General features: G+C 47.6%; 1 protein-coding gene across 3 annotated transcripts; it reads left to right on the forward strand.

The window, feature by feature from the left end:
• Window positions 1-2,999: 2,999 nt before the first annotated feature.
• Window positions 3,000-10,393, forward strand: LOC118383504 (protein S100-A16-like). 3 transcript variants are annotated; one of them, XM_052495355.1, is made up of 3 exons: window positions 3,000-3,223; window positions 9,355-9,476; window positions 9,754-10,393. In XM_052495355.1, exons 2-3 carry the CDS (start codon window positions 9,357-9,359, stop codon window positions 9,910-9,912), a joined length of 279 nt encoding a protein of 92 aa, XP_052351315.1. In that variant the 5' UTR covers window positions 3,000-3,223; window positions 9,355-9,356; the 3' UTR covers window positions 9,913-10,393. The 3 variants fall into 3 exon arrangements, with proteins under 3 accessions (XP_052351315.1, XP_052351316.1, XP_052351314.1); XM_052495356.1 differs by having other exon boundaries at window positions 3,017-3,223; window positions 9,352-9,476; XM_052495354.1 differs by lacking the exon at window positions 3,000-3,223 and adding an exon at window positions 3,728-3,848 and having other exon boundaries at window positions 9,352-9,476.
• Window positions 10,394-21,513: the final 11,120 nt, after the last annotated feature.

Below are 21,513 nucleotides of genomic sequence, written 5' to 3' on the forward strand. Positions count from 1 at the left end.
CTCACCCTACTTGTAGACACACCAATGCCATCCTCCTCTTTCATGTTGCTGAAACTGTCTATGACTTTGTCTTACAGTATACGCTTTTAGTTGTTGTTGTCCTATAGGCTGGCTAAAATGCTGGCTTGCCTTTACTTCCCTTCATGGGCAATGATTAGCCAGCTTGTTTTAGCCTACTACAACTAGCTACATTGAACTTCCATCCTCTCAGGCCAGAGGCACAATGTATGACTTTATGGTTGGATCAGAATGGCCATTATAATCATTGGCCAGAAAACAGAATCACAGTGGATTCTGAAAGTATTCAGAGTTACGTTACAGCCTTATTCTAAAATGGGTAAATAACACGTTCCTCATCAATCTACACACAATACCGCATAATGACAAAGCAAAAACAGGTTTAGATATTTTTGCAAATGTATTACAAATACAAAAACAGAAATACCTTATTTATGTAAGTATTCAGACCCTTTGCTATGAGACTCGAAATTGAGTTCAAGTGCATCCTGTTTCCAGTGATCATTCTTGAGATGTTTCTACAACTTGATTGGAGTCCATATGTGGTACAGTCAATTGATTGGACATGATTTGGAAAGTCACACACCTGTCTATATGTGGTCCCAAGGTTGACAGTGCATGTCAGAGCAAAATCCAAGCCATGAGGTCGTATAGGAATTGTCCGTAGAGGCACAGATCTGGGGAAAGGTACCAAAACATTTCTGCAGCATTGAAGGCCCACAAGAGCACAGTGACCTCCATAATTCTTAAATTGTGCTCCTGAGTGGCACAGCGGACTAAGGCAATGCATTTCAGTGCAAGAGGTGTCACTACAGTCCCTGGTTCAAATCCAGGCAGTATCACATCCGGCTGTGATTGGGAGCCCCTTAGGGTGGCGCACAATTGGCCCAGCGTCGTCCGGGTTTGCCGAGGTAGAAGGACAACCATCTCTACAGCACTCCGCCAATCAGGCCTTTTTTGTAGTAGCCAGATGGAAGCCACTCCTCAGTAAAAGGCACATGGCAACCCACTTGGAGTTTGCCAAAGGACTCTCAGACCATGAGAAACAAGATGCTCTGGTCTGCTGAAACCAAGGTTGAACTCTTTGACCTGAATTCCAAGCGTCACGTCTGGAGGAAACCTAGCACCATCCCTACGGTGAAGCATGTTGCTGGCAGCATCTTGCTGTAGGGATGTTTTTCAGCGGCAGGGACTGGGAGACTAGTCAGGATCGAGGGAATGATTTACAGCGCAAAATACAGAGCGATACTTGATGAAAACCTGCTCCAGAGCACTCAGGACCTCAGACTGGGGCAAAGGTTCACCTTCCAACAGGATAACTACCCTGAGAACACAGCCAAGAAAACGCAGGAGTGACTTCGGGACAAGTCTCTGAATGTCCTTGAATGGCCCACCCAGAGACCGGACTTGAACAAGATCTCTAGAGAACGGAAAATAGTTTTGCAGTGACACTCCCCATTCAATCTGGCACATCTCGATGGGATCTGCAGAGAAAGATGGGAGAAACTCCCCAAATGCAGGTGTGCCAAGCTTGTACCATCATACCCAAGGCTGTAATAGCTGCCAAAGGTGTTTCAATGCAGTACTAAGTAAAGGGTCTGTATACTTGTGTAAATGTGATATCAGTTTTTCCTTTTTTTTTTGCAAACATTTCTAAATACCTGTTTTTGCTTTGTCATTATGGGGTACTGTGTGTAGAATGAGGCTGTAACGTAACAAAATGAGCAAAAGGTCAAGGGTTCTGAATACTTTCCAAATGCACTGTAAGTAAAACCACAAGTCCCAATCCCTCTCCATCCATGGCTATTTTAGGAAAGGGACCATTTTAGCTAGCTAGCCACCAGAGGACAACAACACAACGAGATGCAACAATTCAAGTTTTTTGGCTTTTGATGTGATTGGTGTGAAGCCAAATCTAAACTGGCTTCCCTTGACAGGCTGGGCCAGGACCATTCACGGCTGAGTTTACTTAGTTTCTCATCGCTGATTGGCTTTCATTGTGTAATTTTTTTATCAAGGGAGTCCAAATGCTCACTGGCTTCCCTTGCATTCAATGCTACAGGCGGCAACAATATTCTCTTTTTGACTAGACAGCATCAGATAGATGGGCTACACATACAGAGACAGAGGGGCACTGTTTCGCTCGCTTGGTTGCTTTCTCCGGTGAGATCCATTCAACCTCTTGTGAATTGAAGGGAAAAAACGTATGAAACACAGAGACAAAATATACATTATTTTATCTTGTTTTTTTGTCAATTTCTTGGGGAAGCCTGGCTTCCCTTGGTATACATGCCACGGGAGAATGTAGCCTACGTGTAAATAAACTGACTAAAAACATGGCTGTGAATATGTTCTTAATGAATCTGTCTGTGAGTTGTACATGACTCCTTGCTTTGTGAATAATTATTCATTATGGTTTGTGTTTCTGAGCAATGTGGTTGAATAAACTCGAACTGATGTTGACTTTAAGGGTGTGGTGGAAATATGACTCGGTCTACTACCATGCAGACACACACACCTTATTGCCTGTTCACACTTGCTCACTCAAGGTGCTGATGCAATGTGGTGGCTAAAATATTTGAGCCATCCCTAACATTGATCTGTGGAAAGTAATTTTTAAGTAACTTTTAACGTTTTGTGGAGGGTTCATAATAGCATACCTAAGTTTAGCATATTATGGCTACAATTTAAAAAAAAATCTAAATACAACATATAGTCTACAATAAAACATCTATTGTAAACATGGAAATAAGATAACTAACGAACTATAGAGTAGTTATTAACCCCATTCAGAACCAATTAGTCGGTATAATCGAGAAAATCCTCAGAAATCACGCGATATGAATCAGACAGTGGGGCGCCGCCTGACCCACTAGTTGATCAGAAGGTTCAAATCAACGTTTCATATCGTAAAGAGTAGTTATTAACACAAAATGAATCTGTTGGCAGCCCTTCCCCCTTCGTCTATCTCCCTTGCTCTTTCCCAGGCACACGGCCCCCTTTCCCAGGCACACGCCCTTCTGTGACACAATACAAAAAAGTTTGGTGAAGAAAAATTCTATCACGGAAGAGATTCTTTTGAATGCAACTAGTTGATCAAGTTTGAGCCTTGAGAAGAGTGCCTGAAAGACTGAGAAACAGAGAGAGCCTGGACAAGATCATTGACATCGAGCACATTTGTTTTTTTCTCATTCACAATCTAACGGTGAGTAGATAAAGTATCTGAAGTATGTAGCCTAGCCTGTTTGTCTAAAGTTCCGTTGACTCAAACAGGCCATTGAGTTGATGGATCCAAATGGGCCTCTCAGAAAATGTTCCTCCGGTCGAACATTAATAATGTAGTTTGCGAGCGGATCTATTGTCCGAAACCCAACTAGCATGATAGCACAGGGATCGGCTTCTCCTTGTCGGTAACCCAATCCTCATCTCCTTTACAATTCAGGACAAACCAGAAGGCGCGTCTGTCAGTCTTACCTCGGGACCACTACAAATCGACCGTATTAGTTCGGCTAAAGGCGGGGGGGGTAGGCTACCCACAATCGTCTCAAATTATGCACGAGCCGAAGATTGAACGGTTCGGTAGTTATTGTAGTTACAAGCTTGTGGACAATGACATTCGTTCGAGTCTGTCTACAACCTCAACACCGACCGTGGCCCTGTGTAACAGCAGCTAGGACAGCTCACACTTAATTATTAACGAACGGTAAGACGTTGGTATAGTCGAATGACAACCCAAGGTGTATTTAATAGCGCGGGGAGAAATGGCTTGTGGCAAACGGCGTTGACAGCACCATGCAGGTATGGTTGCGGAAGTGAGCCAGTCACACCTGGTAAGTTATTGAACACATCACAACCCCGCTGATTGATTCTGGTTGGCCATCGAAATAATCAAAGCTCATGCAGGTGAAACGAGTCCACTGAACCGAGCTTAGACGTGGCTCTAAATAAGCTATTGTGTGAAAGTCTGCACATTTATGTAGTTAAGCTTGTAGCAGTGGTTCTAAAACTTTGCTATGACCCACCCAACGCCCTTTAAAGTATCCTAATTAGACTGAAGCAAGTTCTCTCGCCATATTCAGGCTGCCACATGATTGTATCTATCCCCTAAATGTGTTCGGAAAGGAGAAAGATATCTACATTTTCAGGTTGATGGTCACCTGCAAGCCCTGACATCCCAGGTTAAGCCAGGTATAACCCACAATGCTTATAGAACACACTATCCACTTGGCACACACTAGTTGAATTAACGTTGTTTCAACATTATTTGCCAACATATTGTGACGTGAATCAACATGGAACATTTTGAAAAAAGTCAACCAGAATTGGAAGCATTGAAATGTGGGTAAAACTTCAACCTAAATACATTGACTTAACCTGACAAAGGTTGTTACAGTGCATCAATCTAATTCCAACATAATAATCAGAACTATGTATAAGTTGAAATCCTGTTGAATTCCACTTAAAAACATAAATAATAGTTTTCATCATATTCAATATGGATGAAGTTACGTTGAGTTTCATATTTGATTGGACATATTTTACACCGTCATAGTTTCAACGTCATGCCATTAACCTAAATATAGAGGTATATTGAAATAAAAAGTGAAGCCACAGTCCTACACTTCCTGCCTGAACATTGTCTCCTAGTGGAATACAGGAGGAAAGGAACTTCAGTCAGATCCAGTCTACCACCCAGATACCTGCCTCTATTGTACGCTGCTTAGCTATGGAAACAAGCTATTAGATTCAACTGAGATGTCAACACATATAAACATTATTCAGCTTCCAAAGTCATTTGTGTAGACTAACTAAATAACGTTGAATAGTTGAAAGTAACTCCTAACTTTTCTTACACACGTTGGATGTGAACGCAAATTCGTAGTGGGGTGTATTAAACATCAATTAAACATGTCTGTCTCCCGAGTGGCACAGCGGTCTAGGGCCCTGCATCTCAGTACTTGAGGTATCACTACAGACAACCTGGTTTGATTCCGGGCCGTATCACAACCGTCCGCGATTGGGAGTCCCATAGGGCGGTGCACAATTGGCCCAGCATCGCCCGGGTTTGGCCGGTGTAGACCGTCATTGTAAATAATGATTTGTTCTTAACTGACTTGCCTAGTTAAATAAAGGTTCAATTTGAACACATATATTTAAAGTATTGTTGGAGCCTGAGCTGACCTGGTTTTCCCAAGTCATTGCTTCAAACATAAAACACCAAACTAGTGTCACCTTATTGAACTCTGTGGTCTCTTCTAACTTCTCATCTCCTCTCCTCCCTCCCGCTGATCGAGTCCTGTCCAGGGTTCTGTTCTGTATTCTGGTGCAGCTTGGTTTCTGTATTCTGTACAGCAGCTTGGTTTCACACCAGTTAGTCTCATTACATCCTCTGTTTGGGTCTAAAAAGATATTCATGGATCGATCTTCTCATCAATCACTCTGATCTAGGGCTTACACACACACACACACAATATATAATAAGGGTGGGGGCCACCAAAAATCAGAAATCATGAGGGCCACAGTAGCTTGCGGGTCTGCGTACCCACATCCATACCCACATGCAGTCAGAGCCAGCCTTTTGGGGGCCCTAAACAAAATTCTTTGAGTGAATTTCCTGCGATTCTACACTTGCCATGAGACTAATGTTTTCTGTTTTTAATATTAATTTCATGTGATTATACATGGGGGTCCCGGTCGGTAATTTGACCATGATTACTACACGTTTAGATAGCTGGCCGCTACACTCATTTACCAATATAACATGTTTAGCTGACATGGCTAATTGAGTGACTTACATAACAAGAGAAACTGCTGATGCACAACCACATTTAGAAATGTCACCTTGTCTGTTCTACTATTGTAACTCTCAACAGTAAGTTGAGTAACTGAGTTCCTGAAAAATGTGTGGAAATTGATCCGCAGGCCTACAAAAGGGGTCCAGGTGCCCATCCCTGATTATAATAATATATACCATTTAGCACTGTTTTATCCAAAGTGACTTAGTCATGTGTGCATACAAACCCACTACCCTGGCGTTACTGGCACCATGCTTTACCAACTGAGCTACAGAGGACCGCACACAGCGTCTCCTAATTATGGGCGGTGTGCATAGAAGATGTCTCGCTCGGGACACCCGCAGGCTGGTGAAATAGTGATGAGGGATGAAGATGATGACAGATGTCCAGTGGTGTGGGTCTGTGGTTGGCTAATGTGTTAGTTACAACGTTACAGTGTGTGTATGTGTGGCATCAAGGTGGGTGGGATATGAAACAGAAACCTACACCTGGCATCAGACCATGGGTGTGTTCTGCTCTCACTCACCCACTAATTAGGCTAATGTAAGAGCAGTCCTAATTGGCCTAGGCCCAGGGGACAGGTGTGTGTGTTTGTGGGAATGCGCATCCATTTTGGTGTGTGTGCATTCAGGTGTGATATTGTCAGATGGGAGATTTATCTGTGGGTTGAGTCTCTAGGGTTACCCTCATCAGGACATCACCCATCATCATTACCCTCATCAGGACATCACCCGTCATCATTACCCTCCTCAGGACATCACCCGACCTACCCTCAGGACATCACCCAACCTACCCTCATGACATCACCTGGCCTACCCTCAGGACATCACCCATCATCATTACCCTCCTCAGGACATCACCCAACCTACCCTCAGGACATCACCCGGCCTACCCTCAGGACATCACCCGGCCTACCCTCAGGACATCACCCATCATCATTACCCTCCTCAGGACATCACCCAACCTACCCTCAGGACATCACCCATCATCATTACCCTCCTCAGGACATCACCCATCATCATTACCCTCCTCAGGACATCACCCAACCTACCCTCAGGACATCACCCAACCTACCCTCAGGACATCACCCATCATCATTACCCTCCTCAGGACATCACCCAACCTACCCTCAGGACATCACCCATCATCATTACCCTCCTCAGGACATCACCCATCATCATTACCCTCCTCAGGACATCACCCAACCTACCCTCAGGACATCACCCAACCTACCCTCAGGACATCACCCGGCCTACCCTCAGGACATCACCCATCATCATTACCCTCCTCAGGACATCACCCATCATCATTACCCTCCTCAGGACATCACCCAACCTACCCTCAGGACATCACCCGGCCTACCCTCAGGACATCACCCATCATCATTACCCTCCTCAGGACATCACCCATCATCATTACCCTCCTCAGGACATCACCCAACCTACCCTCAGGACATCACCCAACCTACCCTCAGGACATCACCCGGCCTACCCTCAGGACATCACCCATCATCATTACCCTCCTCAGGACATCACCCAACCTACCCTCAGGACATCACCCAACCTACCCTCAGGACATCACCCGGCCTACCCTCAGGACATCACCCAACCTACCCTCAGGACATCACCCGGCCTACCCTCAGGACATCACCCATCATCATTACCCTCCTCAGGACATCACCCAACCTACCCTCAGGACATCACCCGACCTACCCTCAGGACATCACCCATCATCATTACCCTCCTCAGGACATCACCCGACCTACCCTCAGGACATCACCCAACCTACCCTCAGGACATCACCCAACCTACCCTCAGGACATCACCCGACCTACCCTCAGGACATCACCCGGCCTACCCTCAGGACATCACCCAACCTACCCTCAGGACATCACCCGGCCTACCCTCAGGACATCACCCATCATCATTACCCTCCTCAGGACATCACCCAACCTACCCTCAGGACATCACCCGACCTACCCTCAGGACATCACCCATCATCATTACCCTCCTCAGGACATCACCCGACCTACCCTCAGGACATCACCCGACCTACCCTCAGGACATCACCCATCATCATTACCCTCCTCAGGACATCACCCAACCTACCTTCAGGACATCACCCGGCCTACCCTCAGGACATCACCCGGCCTACCCTCAGGACATCACCCAACCTACCCTCAGGACATCACCCGACCTACCCTCAGGACATCACCCATCATCATTACCCTCATCAGGACATCACCCTAATGTTAAAAGAGAAGGGGTTAGAGATACTGTAGAGGGGGTAGGGTAGCTATATATATATATATATTGGAGAGTGTAACAGACAGGTCTTAGCTGTAGTAATGTGAACCCATAGCCTTCTGCTGGCTTATGGTGATCAGGTATCCCTCTCTCCATCAGACATCACAGCTCCCATTGTTTACCTCAGACCCCCCCCCTCTCTCTCTCTCTCTCTCTCTCTCTCTCTCTCTCTCTCTCTCTCTCTCTCTCTCTCTCTCTCCTTAGTTTCCTTTGTTTACCTCAGACTCCTCCCGTCCCTCTCTCTCTCTCTCTATCCTTTCCTTAGTTTCCTTTGTTTACCTCAGACTCCTCCGCCCCCCTCTCTCTCTCTCTCTCTCTCTCTATCCTTTCCTTAGTTTCCTTTGTTTACCTCAGACTCCTCCCCTCCCTCTCTCTCTCTCTCTCTCTCTATCCTTTCCTTTGTTTACCTCAGACTCCTCCCGTCCCTCTCTCTCTCTCTCTATCCTTTCCTTAGTTTCCTTTGTTTACCTCAGACTCCTCCGCCACCCCCCCCTCTCTCTCTCTCTCTCTCTCTCTCTATCCTTTCCTTAGTTTCCTTTGTTTACCTCAGACTCCTCCCGTCCCTCTCTCCCTCTCCTCTCTCTCTCCTCTCTCTCTCTCTCTCTCTCTCTCTCTATCCTTTCCTTTGTTTACCTCAGACTCCTCCCGTCCCTCTCTCTCTCTCTCTATCCTTTCCTTAGTTTCCTTTGTTTACCTCAGACCCCCCCCCCTCTCTCTCTCTCTCTCTCTCTCTATCCTTTCCTTAGTTTCCTTTGTTTACCTCAGACTCCTCCCGTCCCTCTCTCTCTCTCCTCCCGTCCCTCTCTCTCTCTCTCTTTCCTTTCCTTAGTTTCCTTTGTTTACCTCAGACCCCCCTCTCTCTCTTTCCTTTCCTTAGTTTCCTTTGTTTACCTCACCTCACCTCTCTTCCATTCTTTCCTCTATTCTGATGTCCTCTTTCTACACTCTTAGATAAAAAGGTACTATCTAGAACCTAAAAGGGTTCTTCAGCTGTCCCCATGGAATAACCTTTTTTTGTTCCAGTTCCATTTGGTTCCATGCAGGACCCTTTCCACAGAGTTTTCTATGTGGAATCAAAAATGATTTTCCTATGGGGACAGCCAAAGAACTCTTTAGGAACCCTTTTTTTCTAAGAGTGTACCTTGTCTTAACAGTTCCAGTGAAACAGTTGCTGTATTCAATTGTCTAAACGTTTGAGTTTCTGCACCCCCCCATCCTCTCCTCTCTCCCAGTAGCTATGGAGTCGGCCATCCAGACAGTGGTAGGAGTGTATCTGAAGTCTGCCAAAGGGAAGGGCAGTCTCGGAGATAAGGACTTCCAGGGCCTCGTCAATAAACAGCTCGGCAACGTCATGACTGTAAGTTCCACCTATCCTTGTATCACTACTCCTCAACCCTGACCCTAGATTTGTGTCCACGTCCTGGTTAAACCCGAGCCATGACCCTAGGTTTGTGTCCGCGTCCCGGTTAAACCCGAGCCGTGACCCTAGGTTCGTGTTCGCGTCCCGGTTACACCCGAGCCTCAACCCTAGTCATAATGCAAATCAGCACCAGGTGTTCTAGGGGAAGCAATCTTTAATGATAGACTCTTTCTCTCTCCCCACTCTCTTCCTCTCTCCCCCTCTCACCTCATAGGGAACAGATAGTTCCTCTGCAGTGAAGGAGATGCGTAAGGGATTGGACGAGAACAAAGATGGGAAGGTCAGCTTCCAGGAATACATGACTCTGATTGGCTACGTGGCAAACACCCTCAGCGAGCAGAGGACTGCAGCCAACAATACACCTGCCTCATAGGAACTACATATGGCTTCATAGACACTCTATAAGATGTCTTATGCAGTCTATAAGGCAGGGTTCTTCAATCCTGGTCCTGGTGACCCACAGGGTGTGCAGGCTTTAGTTCCATTCCAGCACTGACACACCAGAGGATTTTGATGGGATTGATTACAGTGTGTGTGACCCCAGGGCCAGAATTGAAGAACACTTCCATAAAGCCCCATGTACCTATAGAGGCTCATAGACCTGTCAATCTCCCTTGGCTGTATATCACTACATAATCAGACTTAACTTCATCTCAACATATTTTATATGCTTTACACTACCAATCTTCATCTCAGTTATAACAATGTTACTGGTTTTATAAATACTTTATGAAGGCATTTTTTTACATTAAGTTTAACAGTTCACATGTTTTAGTATAACTACTCTAAATCAACACTTCTACAGTAAATGGTTTGTTATCATGTTGAAATAAATGCCATGGCAATGTTTTAAAGTCATGTCTTCTTTCACTGCTCTAACATTGTCCAAGGTGTGTGAACAGGTGGCATGGAGGTCAGGTGCAGGAGAATTTATCTTGGTAAAATGGAGTAGTTTAATGATGTAAAAAACATGAAGAAATACACAAAACAAAGTGGGTACGAGAACCTGCCGCGCACCAATACAAACAACACTAAATAATAACAAACCATCTCTGACAAAGACATGAGGGGAAACAGGGGGTTAAATACACAACAGGTAATGAATGGGATTGAAACCAGTTGTGTAGGAAGACAAGACAAAATAAATGGAAAATGAAAAATGGATCGATGATGGCTAGAAGACCGGTGACATCGACCGCCGAGCACCGCCCGAACAAGGAGAGGCAACGACTTGGGCAGAAGTCTTTCTAAATGACATTCTCTAGGTTTCCCTGTGTCATGATGAAGACACACACCTTATAGAACCAATATGCTGATACCTGCTTCCATGGACACCAGCGGCCCCTTCTAAATGTAGTCGTGTCACACTCCGTGGCCCACGATGCACCAGAATATTGAAATTAGACACCCAATATACAACACCACCTATTGTGCACAGTGAGGATACACACACATCTTCTGCCAACAGAATACAATGCTGCATTGCACCATTTACATTTACATTTAAGTCATTTAGCAGACGCTCTTATCCAGAGCGACTTACAAATTGGTGCATACACCTTATGACAACCAGTGGAACAGCCACTTGCATCTAAATCTTGTTGGGGGAGAAGGGGGGTGAGAAGGATTACTTACCCTTACTTACCCTATCCTAGGTATTCCTTGAAGAGGTGGGGTTTCAGGTGTCTCCGGAAGGTGGTGATTGACTCCGCTGTCCTGGCGTCGTGAGGGAGTTTGTTCCACCATTGGGGGCCAGAGCAGCGAACAGTTTTGACTGGGCTGAGCGGGAACTGTACTTCCTCAGTGGTAGGGAGGCGAGCAGGCCAGAGGTGGATGAACGCAGTGCCCTTGTTTGGGTGTAGGGCCTGATCAGAGCCTGAGGTACTGAGGTGCCGTTCCCCTCACAGCTCCGTAGGCGAGCACCATGGTCTTGTAGCGGATAGCTTCAACTGGAAGCCAGTGGAGAGAGCGGAGGAGCGGGGTGACGTGAGAGAACTTGGGAAGGTTGAACACCAGACGGGCTGCGGCGTTCTGGATGAGTTGTAGGGGTTTAATGGCACAGGCAGGGAGCCCAGCCAACAGCGAGTTGCAGTAATCAAGACGGGAGAGATAACAAGTCTATACTGTAATACAGGCAGATCTATACACTACAGTCCTACTCTCCACTCCCCCGGGGCTAGCAGCCTCAGAGCTGTAGTGGATGGAAGTACTGTATGTTACATTAACATTCAGGCTTAACAAACATGACGTGCACAGACACTATACAATTCAGTGGTTGTATAAGCCTGAGGCGTGGTCAAAGAAACAGCACAGACAAACAAGGAGACATATTTACTTTGCTGTTTTGGTTTGTGGAGTGCAGTTGTCATTAAAATATACATTATTACAATAGCTGTGCATTTGTATGAGTGTAGGATTTGTGTGTAATTTTGCTTGTATATGTTTGTGTGTGTTACAAAAGTGATAACTATGCATGGCTGCCTGTCAAGGGTGTTGTCTCCATTCAGCCAGTACCCTCTGATCCTGTATCAGGTACCAGCTTCCCTTTCAAACAGCCTCAGGCCAGACACACACCCACTAGGCTAACCACAGCCTCCAGTCTGCTGAGCTGTTTACATTATAATCTCCCCCTGGAGCTCCTATATTACCCTAAAGCCATTCCAACATGTTCTGCACTTCATTTCAAAAACCACTACCATCTAACCTACTGGGAGACAGAACCATTGTTTCAGTCCTTAACCTAATCACCAGCTCAAATTGGCTGCTACCAATCAGTGGGTCCAACACAGCATTTAGAAACACTACCAGGCCAAGCAGGGCAGCTGTTGGACCAGGCCCAGCCAACAAGGTCATCACACCACACGCCCTGAGGGGAACAGACACAGTTCACTGAGCAGATGCTTGAGAATGACAGATTACAGTTTTTCCCAATTGTTTACACACTAAAATTGGAACTTGAAACACAATCACCGAAACCTGAAACTCATGTACCAAATCCTTAAACCAAGTCTGCAAAATTGCAAGCTCTATAAACCAATTGGCTACACCCACTCCTCACAGGTGTAAACACTAGTTGCTGAATTGTTCACTTAGAAATCAGAGCTTTCGTGCTATAAAAGGCCACAGATGAGATGGAAGTCAATGGAAAATGGAAGTCAATGGTGAAGCAAGAGCTGGCGGTGAAGGAGTGAGAGTAAGAGGAGGAAGAGGATGAGGAAGGACAGTTGTCTCAGATGAGATCAGGGCCACATTGGTTGGCCATGTGCTCAACCATGGATTGAGTATGAGGGAGTCTGGGCAGAGAGTTCAGTCCAACCTGAGCCGCTACAAGGTTGCATCTATCATCCGTACGTTCAGAAATGACAACCGGTAAGTTACATACCATCGACACTATGCTCTTTATGTATGTATACTGTAGTATACTGCAGTCCGACATACCAGTAGGCCTATGTTACTCAGTGATTGTTGCCCAACTTTACAGTAATGTCATCATATTTGTGGATCTTCTGCAGAACTGAGAGACGGCCAGGCCATGGTGGAAGTCACCGGCTGTTCACACCAGAACAGGAGACCGTGTTGGTGGCAAACAATGCCATTAGCCTACGAGACATCCAGAACCACATCATTTCAGACAACATAATATTCAGTAACATTCACCAGGTGGGCTTGTCTACATTGGACTGTGTATTATAGCGCAACTGAATCCTGATGAAACAGGTCTACAGGGAGCCATCAGAGAGGGTTAAAGAACAGCACTATGAATATGAGCAAGTAAGTACTATACTGTGAATTTACTATCATATCAGCACTGTGGACACATTACAGTACTGTAATCCAGTGTATTGTGCCTCACCATATTGACTGCTCTAGAAGGGGACGGAACATTATTGGCCACCGTGCCATTGTGAATGTCCCTGGACAGCATGGAGGGAATATCACCATGTGTGCAGCCGTTAGCCAGCAAGGCATCAGCCATCACCATGCCAACCTTAGTCCCTACAACACCGCCCTTCTCATCACATTCCTGGACACACTACACGGCATCCTCATTCCAGCCGAGCAGAGGGGTGGACCAGAGCAGCCCAGGTATGTTGTCATCTGGGACAACGTGAGTTTCCACCGGGCTGCTCTGGTACATCGACCACCCACAATTTGTTCTATACCTCCCACCATATTCCCCATGAGGCGGCAGGGTAGCCTAGTGGTTAGAGCGTTGGACTCGTAACCGGAAGGTTGCAAGTTCAAACCCCCGAGCTGACAAGGTACAAATCTGTTGTTCTGCCCCTGAACAGGCAGTTAACCCACTGTTCCTAGGCCGTCATTGAAAATAAGAATTTGTTCTTAACTGACTTGCCTGGTTAAATAAAGGTTTAAAAAATAATAATAATACAAATTTTAAAAAATCCTAAACACAATTGAATAGTTTTTTTTTGGCATGGTGATGGAAGGTGTATGACCGCCATCCCCTCACATGCCTCTCCAGGCAATGGAGGATGCATGTGGTGAAGTTGATGTGGGGGCTTTTGGTGGCTGGATCCGTCACTCCAGAAGATTCTTTCCTCGCTGTTTAGCCAGGGAGAACATCACGTGATGTAGATGAGGTGCTGTGGCCAGACCAAAATAGGAGGCAGGTGTTATGAACACGAGGGGAGACAGCGCTGGTTTCAAGCGTTTATTGCATACGACCACAGGAGGAGGCTGGGTCCAGGGGCAGGCAGAAGGTCATACACAGGAGGATGCAGGTAGCTGGGTCCAGGGGCAGGCAGAAGGTCATACACAGGAGGATGCAGGTAGCTGGGTCCAGGGGCAGGCAGAAGGTCATACACAGGAGGATGCAGGTAGCTGGGTCCAGGGGCAGGCAGAAGGTCATACACAGGAGGATGCAGGTAGCTGGGTCCAGGGGCAGGCAGAAGGTCATACACAGGAGGAGGCAGGTAGCTGGGTCCAGGGGCAGGCAGAAGGTCATACACAGGAGGAGGCGGGTAGCTGGGTCCAGGGGCAGGCAGAAGGTCATACACAGGAGGATGCAGGTAGCTGGGTCCAGGGGCAGGCAGAAGGTCATACACAGGAGGATGCAGGTAGCTGGGTCCAGGGGCAGGCAGAAGGTCATACACAGGAGGAGGCAGGTAGCTGGGTCCAGGGGCAGGCAGAAGGTCATACACAGGAGGATGCAGGTAGCTGGGTCCAGGGGCAGGCAGAAGGTCATACACAGGAGGAGGCAGGTAGCTGGGTCCAGGGGCAGGCAGAAGGTCATACACAGGAGGAGGCGGGTAGCTGGGTCCAGGGCCAGGCAGAAGGTCATACACAGGAGGATGCAGGTAGCTGGGTCCAGGGGCAGGCAGAAGGTCATACACAGGAGGATGCAGGTAGCTGGGTCCAGGGGCAGGCAGAAGGTCATACACAGGAGGAGGCAGGTAGCTGGGTCCAGGGGCAGGCAGAAGGTCATACACAGGAGGAGGCAGGTAGCTGGGTCCAGGGGCAGGCAGAAGGTCATACACAGGAGGAGGCAGGTAGCTGGGTCCAGGGGCAGGCAGAAGGTCATACACAGGAGGAGGCGGGTAGCTGGGTCCAGGGGCAGGCAGAAGGTCATACACAGGAGGAGGCGGGTAGCTGAGTCCAAAAGGGCAACAGTACAGGCATGGAGAAGGCTAATGACGTAGTCCAGGAGATCAGGCAATAGGTAGAGAACAGGAAATCCGGTCCAGGGGCAGGGAATAGGCAAAAGTCGTGGTTAGTGAGGCAGACAAAAACTATCATACACAGGAGAAGCCGATCTTGGTCACCACAGCGCTCTGCAAGCCGTGTGTCACAAAACAAACAATACCTCACAGTGATGGGGTGCAAAGAACTGAACTAAATAGTGTGTGATAATGACATACAGGTGACTAGAATTCAGGTGATTGGGATCTGGAGAGTGAGCTGCGTTCAGGGGATCTACGTGTTTGAGGATGTGAGTTAGAAGCAGACATTACAGCAGGATGGAGCCTAATGTTTTTCTTTCTTACATTTTGCATGTGTTTTTGTCTTTAAAGTTTTAAAGGAATGAGACACTTTCATTTTTGTACAGAAAACCCTTTATCTTTCTGAATGTTTTTCCTGTTTTTCTCCTGTTGGGTACAGAAAGTGTGACATACAAAACACAAGTGTGTAACGAATCTCTTCGTCGTCTGAGGAGGAGTAGGGAGGATCGGACCAATATGCAGCGTGATAAGTGTCCATGTTCATTTATTAAACTGAACACACAAAACCAAAATAACAAAGTGAAAGGAAGAAAGGAAACAGTTCTGTCAGGTGACATACACGAAACAGAAAACAACTACCCACAAATCATAACAGTTTTGAATGCAGTGTTTGCTATTGCTACAGATTTGTAGAGTTTTGTGTTTAGTCAGCAAACATGTGTAAACAACTGTGGAAAACTGTTGTATAACTGATATAACTGAGTATAAGTATTGAGATGGTCTGTATTTTAATCTTGTGGATGGCATGCATCTTTGAAATAATATTGTCGGCGCCATAGCAGGGCCTCTCACCTTCCTCCAGGGTTTCTCCTGTTTATCTAAACACGCTTTCACTGTTTCCCCTGGCCTATGTTTTGACACGCAGTACAATATGGCTACAGGCCCGGGCCATGGTAATCCACTGCTACAATAGCACACTGACTGAGACAGTAAGTGATACCCCATTGTGGCTCTCTCTGTACCTTGGCTTCATTGTGGCTCTCTCTGTACCTTAGCTCCATTGTGGCTCTCTCTGCACCTTAGCTCCATTGTGGCTCTCTCTGCACCTTAGCTCCATTGTGGCTCTCTCTGCACCTTGGCTCCATTGTGGCTCTCTCTGTACCTTGGCTTCATTGTGGCTCTCTCTGCACCTTAGCTCCATTGTGGCTCTCTCTGCACCTTGGCTCCATTGTGGCTCTCTCTGCACCTTAGCTCCATTGTGGCTCTCTCTGTACCTTAGCTCCATTGTGGCTCTCTCTGTACCTTAGCTCCATTGTGGCTCTCTCTGCACCTTGGCTCCATTGTGGCTCTCTCTGTACCTTAGCTCCATTGTGGCTCTCTCTGTACCTTAGCTCCATTGTGGCTCTCTCTGCACCTTGGCTCCATTGTGGCTCTCTCTGTACCTTGGCTCCATTGTGGCTCTCTCTGTACCTTAGCTCCATTGTGGCTCTCTCTGTACCTTGGCTTCATTGTGGCTCTCTCTGTACCTTAGCTCCATTGTGGCTCTCTCTGCACCTTGGCTCCATTGTGGCTCTCTCTGCACCTTGGCTCCATTGTGGCTCTCTCTGTACCTGAGCTCCATTGTGGCTCTCTCTGTACCTTGGCTCCATTGTGGCTCCTCTGTACCTTGGCTCCATTGTGGCTCTCTCTGTACCTGAGCTCCATTGTGGCTCTCTCTGTACATTGGCTCCATTGTGGCTCTCTCTGTACCTTGGCTCCATTGTGGCTCTCTCTGTACCTTGGCTCCATTGTGGCTCTCTCTGTACCTTGGCTCCATTGTGGCTCTCTCTGTACCTTGGCTCCATTGTGGCTCTCTCTGTACCTTGGCTCCATTGTGGCTCTCTCTGCACCTTGGCTCCATTGTGGCTCTCTCAAATCAAAGCAAATCAAAGCAAATCAAATGTTATTTGTCACATACACATGGTTAGCAGATGTTAATGCGAGTGTAGCGAAATGCTTGTGCTTCTAGTTCCGACAATGCAGTAATAACCAACAAGTAATCTAGCTAACAATTCCAAAACTACTACCTTATAGACACAAGTGTAAGGGGATAAAGAATATGTACATAAAGATATATGAATGAGTGATGGTACAGAGCGGCATAGGCAAGATACAGTAGATGGTATTGAGTGCAGTATATACATATGAGATGAGTATGTAAACAAAGTGGCATAGTTAAAGTGGCTAGTGATACATGTATTACATAAGGATGCAGTAGATGATATAGAGTACAGTATATACGTATACATATGAGATGAATAATGTAGGGAACATTATATTAGGTAGCATTGTTTAAAGTGGCTAGTGATATATTTTACATCATTTCCCATCAATTCCCATTATTAAAGTGGCTGGAGTTGAGTCAGAGTGTTGGCAGCAGCCACTCAATGTTAGTGGTGGCTGTTTAACAGTCTGATGGCCTTGAGATAGAAGCTGTTTTTCAGTCTCTCGGTCCCAGCTTTGATGCACCTGTACTGACCTCACCTTCTGGATGATAGAGGGGTGAACAGGCAGTGGCTCGGGTGGTTGTTGTCCTTGATGATCTTTATGGCCTTCCTGTGACATCGGGTGGTGTAGGTGTCCTGGAGGGCAGGTAGTTTGCCCCCGGTGATGTGTTGTGCAGACCTCACTACCCTCTGGAGAGCCTTACGGTTGTGGGCGGAGCAGTTGCCGTACCAGGCGGTGATACAGCCCGACATGATGCTCTCAATTGTGCATCTGTAGAAGTTTGTGAGTGCTTTTGGTGATAAGCCGAATTTCTTCAGCCTCCTGAGGTTGAAGAGGCGCTGCTGCGCCTTCTTCACGATGCTGTCTGTGTGGGTGGACCAATTCAGTTTGTCTGTGATGTGTATGCCGAGAAACTTAAAACTCTGCACCTTGGCTCCATTGTGGCTCTCTCTGCACCTTGTCTCTGTGGCCAAAGTGGATAAATAGGCTACACCACATCGCTCCCCTCTCCTCCTCTTTTCCTCGTCTGCTTTCCCTCTGCTCCTCTCCTCTTCTGCTTTCCCTCTCCTCATCTCCTCTTCTGCTTTCCCTCTCCTCATCTCCTCTTCTGCTTTCCCTCTCCTCATCTCCTCGTCTGCTTTCCCTCTCCTCATCTCCTCTTCTGCTTTCCCTCTCCTCATCTCCTCTTCTGCTTTCCCTCTGCTCATCTCCTCTTCTGCTTTCCCTCTCCTCATCTCCTCTTCTGCTTTCCCTCTCCTCATCTCCTCGTCTGCTTTCCCTCTCCTCATCTCTCTTCTGCTTTTCTCTCCTCATCTTCTGCCCTCTCCTCATCTCCTCTTCTGCTTTCCCTCTCCTCATCTCCTCATCTGCTTTCCCTCTCCTCATCTCCTCTTCTGCTTTCCCTCTCCTCATCTCCTCTTCTGCTTTCCCTCTCCTCATCTCCTCTTCTGCTTTCCCTCTCCTCATCTCCTCTTCTGCTTTCCCTCTCCTCATCTCCTCTTCTGCTTTCCCTCTCCTCATCTCCTCTTCTGCTTTCCCTCTCCTCATCTCCTCTTCTGCTCTCTCCTGCTTTCCCTCTCCTCATCTCCTCTTCTGCTTTCCCTCTCCTCATCTCCTCTTCTGCTCATTCTTCTGCTTTCTCCTCATCTCCTCTTCTGCTTTCCCTCTCCTCATCTCCTTTCCCTCTCCTCATCTCCTCTTCTGCTTTCCCTCTCCTCATCTCCTCGTCTGCTTTCCCTCTCCTCATCTCCTCTTCTGCTTTCCCTCTCCTCATCTCCTCTTCTGCTTTCCCTCTCCTCATCTCCTCGTCTGCTTTCCCTCTCCTCATCTCCTCTTCTGCTTTCCCTCTCCTCATCTCCTCTTCTGCTTTCCCTCTCCTCATCTCTTCTGCTTTCCCTCTCCTCATCTCTTCTGCTTTCCCTCTCCCATCTCCTCTTCTGCTTTCCCTCTCCTCATCTCCTTTTCTGCTTTCCCTCTCCTCATCTCCTCTTCTGCTTTCCCTCTCCTCATCTCCTTTTCTGCTTTCCCTCTCCTCATCTCCTCTTCTGCTTTCCCTCTCCTCATCTCCTCTTCTGCTTTCCCTCTCCTCATCTCCTTTTCTGCTTTCCCTCTCCTCATCTCCTCTTCTGCTTTCCCTCTCCTCATCTCCTCTTCTGCTTTCCCTCTCCTCATCTCCTCGTCTGCTTTCCCTCTCCTCATCTCCTCGTCTGCTTTCCCTCTCCTCATCTCCTCTTCTGCTTTCCCTCTCCTCATCTCCTCGTCTGCTTTCCCTCTCCTCATCTCCTCGTCTGCTTTCCCTCTCCTCATCTCCTCTTCTGCTTTCCCTCTCCTCATCTCTTCTGCTTTCCCTCTCCTCATCTCCTCTTCTGCTTTCCCTCTCCTCATCTCCTTTTCTGCTTTCCCTCTCCTCATCTCCTCGTCTGCTTTCCCTCTCCTCATCTCCTCTTCTGCTTTCCCTCTCCTCATCTCCTCTTCTGCTTTCCCCCTCCTCATCTCCTCGTCTGCTTTCCCCCTCCTCATCTCCTCTTCTGCTTTCCCTCTCCTCATCTCCTCGTCTGCTTTCCCTCTCCTCATCTCCTCGTCTGCTTTCCCTCTCCTCATCTCCTCGTCTGCTTTCCCCTCCTCATCTCCTTTTCTGCTTTCCCTCTCCTCATCTCCTCTTCTGCTTTCCCTCTCCTCATCTCCTCGTCTGCTTTCCCTCTCCTCATCTCCTCGTCTGCTTTCCCTCTCCTCATCTCCTCGTCTGCTTTCCCTCTCCTCATCTCCTTTTCTGCTTTCCCTCTCCTCATCTCCTCTTCTGCTTTCCCTCTCCTCATCTCCTCGTCTGCTTTCCCTCTGCTCATCTCCTCTTCTGCTTTCCCTCTCCTCATCTCCTCTTCTGCTTTCCCTCTCCTCATCTCCTCGTCTGCTTTCCCTCTCCTCATCTCCTCTTCTGCTTTCCCTCTCCTCATCTCCTCGTCTGCTTTCCCTCTCCTCATCTCCTCGTCTGCTTTCCCTCTCCTCATCTCCTCTTCTGCTTTCCCTCTCCTCATCTCTTCTGCTTTCCCTCTCCTCATCTCCTCTTCTGCTTTCCCTCTCCTCATCTCCTCGTCTGCTTTCCCTCTCCTCATCTCTTCTGCTTTCCCTCTCCTCATCTCCTCTTCTGCTTTCCCTCTCCTCATCTCCTCGTCTGCTTTCCCTCTCCTCATCTCCTCGTCTGCTTTCCCTCTCCTCATCTCCTCTTCTGCTTTCCCTCTCCTCATCTCCTCGTCTGCTTTCCCTCTCCTCATCTCCTCGTCTGCTTTCCCTCTCCTCATCTCCTCTTCTGCTTTCCCTCTCCTCATCTCCTCGTCTGCTTTCCCTCTCCTCATCTCCTCTTCTGCTTTCCCTCTCCTCATCTCCTCTTCTGCTTTCCCTCTCCTCATCTCCTCTTCTGCTTTCCCTCTCCTCATCTCCTCTTCTGCTTTCCCTCTCCTCATCTCCTCTTCTGCTTTCCCTCTCCTCATCTCCTCTTCTGCTTTCCCTCTGCTCATCTCCTCTTCTGCTTTTCCCTCTCCTCATCTCCTCTTCTGCTTTCCCTCTCCTCATCTCCTCTTCTGCTTTCCCTCTCCTCATCTCCTCGTCTGCTTTCCCTCTCCTCATCTCCTCGTCTGCTTTCCCTCTCCTCATCTCCTCGTCTGCTTTCCCTCTCCTCATCTCCTCTTCTGCTTTCCCTCTCCTCATCTCCTCGTCTGCTTTCCCTCTCCTCATCTCCTCGTCTGCTTTCCCTCTCCTCATCTCCTCTTCTGCTTTCCCTCTCCTCATCTCTTCTGCTTTCCCTCTCCTCATCTCCTCTTCTGCTTTCCCTCTCCTCATCTCCTCGTCTGCTTTCCCTCTCCTCATCTCCTCTTCTGCTTTCCCTCTCCTCATCTCCTCTTCTGCTTTCCCTCTGCTCATCTCCTCTTCTGCTTTCCCTCTCCTCATCTCCTCTTCTGCTTTCCCTCTCCTCATCTCCTCTTCTGCTTTCCCTCTGCTCATCTCCTCTTCTGCTTTCCCTCTCCTCATCTCCTCTTCTGCTTTCCCTCTCCTCATCTCCTCTTCTGCTTTCCCTCTCCTCATCTCCTCTTCTGCTTTCCCTCTCCTCATCTCTTCTGCTTTCCCTCTCCTCATCTCCTCTTCTGCTTTCCTCTCCTCATCTCCTCTTCTGCTTTCCCTCTCCTCATCTCCTCTTCTGCTTTCCCTCTCCTCATCTCCTCTTCTGCTTTCCCTCTCCTCATCTCCTCTTCTGCTTTCCCTCTCCTCATCTCCTCTTCTGCTTTCCCTCTCCTCATCTCCTCTTCTGCTTTCCC

The sequence above is a fragment of the Oncorhynchus keta genome, chromosome 34 (genome assembly GCF_023373465.1).
Source record: "Oncorhynchus keta strain PuntledgeMale-10-30-2019 chromosome 34, Oket_V2, whole genome shotgun sequence".
Taxonomy (NCBI): Eukaryota; Metazoa; Chordata; class Actinopteri; order Salmoniformes; family Salmonidae; genus Oncorhynchus; species Oncorhynchus keta.

Coding starts and splice junctions, on each gene's coding strand:
- LOC118383504 (XM_052495354.1), top strand. CDS start 3,743: ATGACAACCCAAGGTGTATTTAATAGCGCGGGGAGAAATGGCTTGTGG. Junction 3,849..9,351: donor AAGTGAGCCAGTCACACCTG/GTAAGTTATTGA, acceptor CCTCTCTCCCAG/TAGCTATGGAGTCGGCCATC. Junction 9,477..9,753: donor AGCTCGGCAACGTCATGACT/GTAAGTTCCACC, acceptor CTCACCTCATAG/GGAACAGATAGTTCCTCTGC.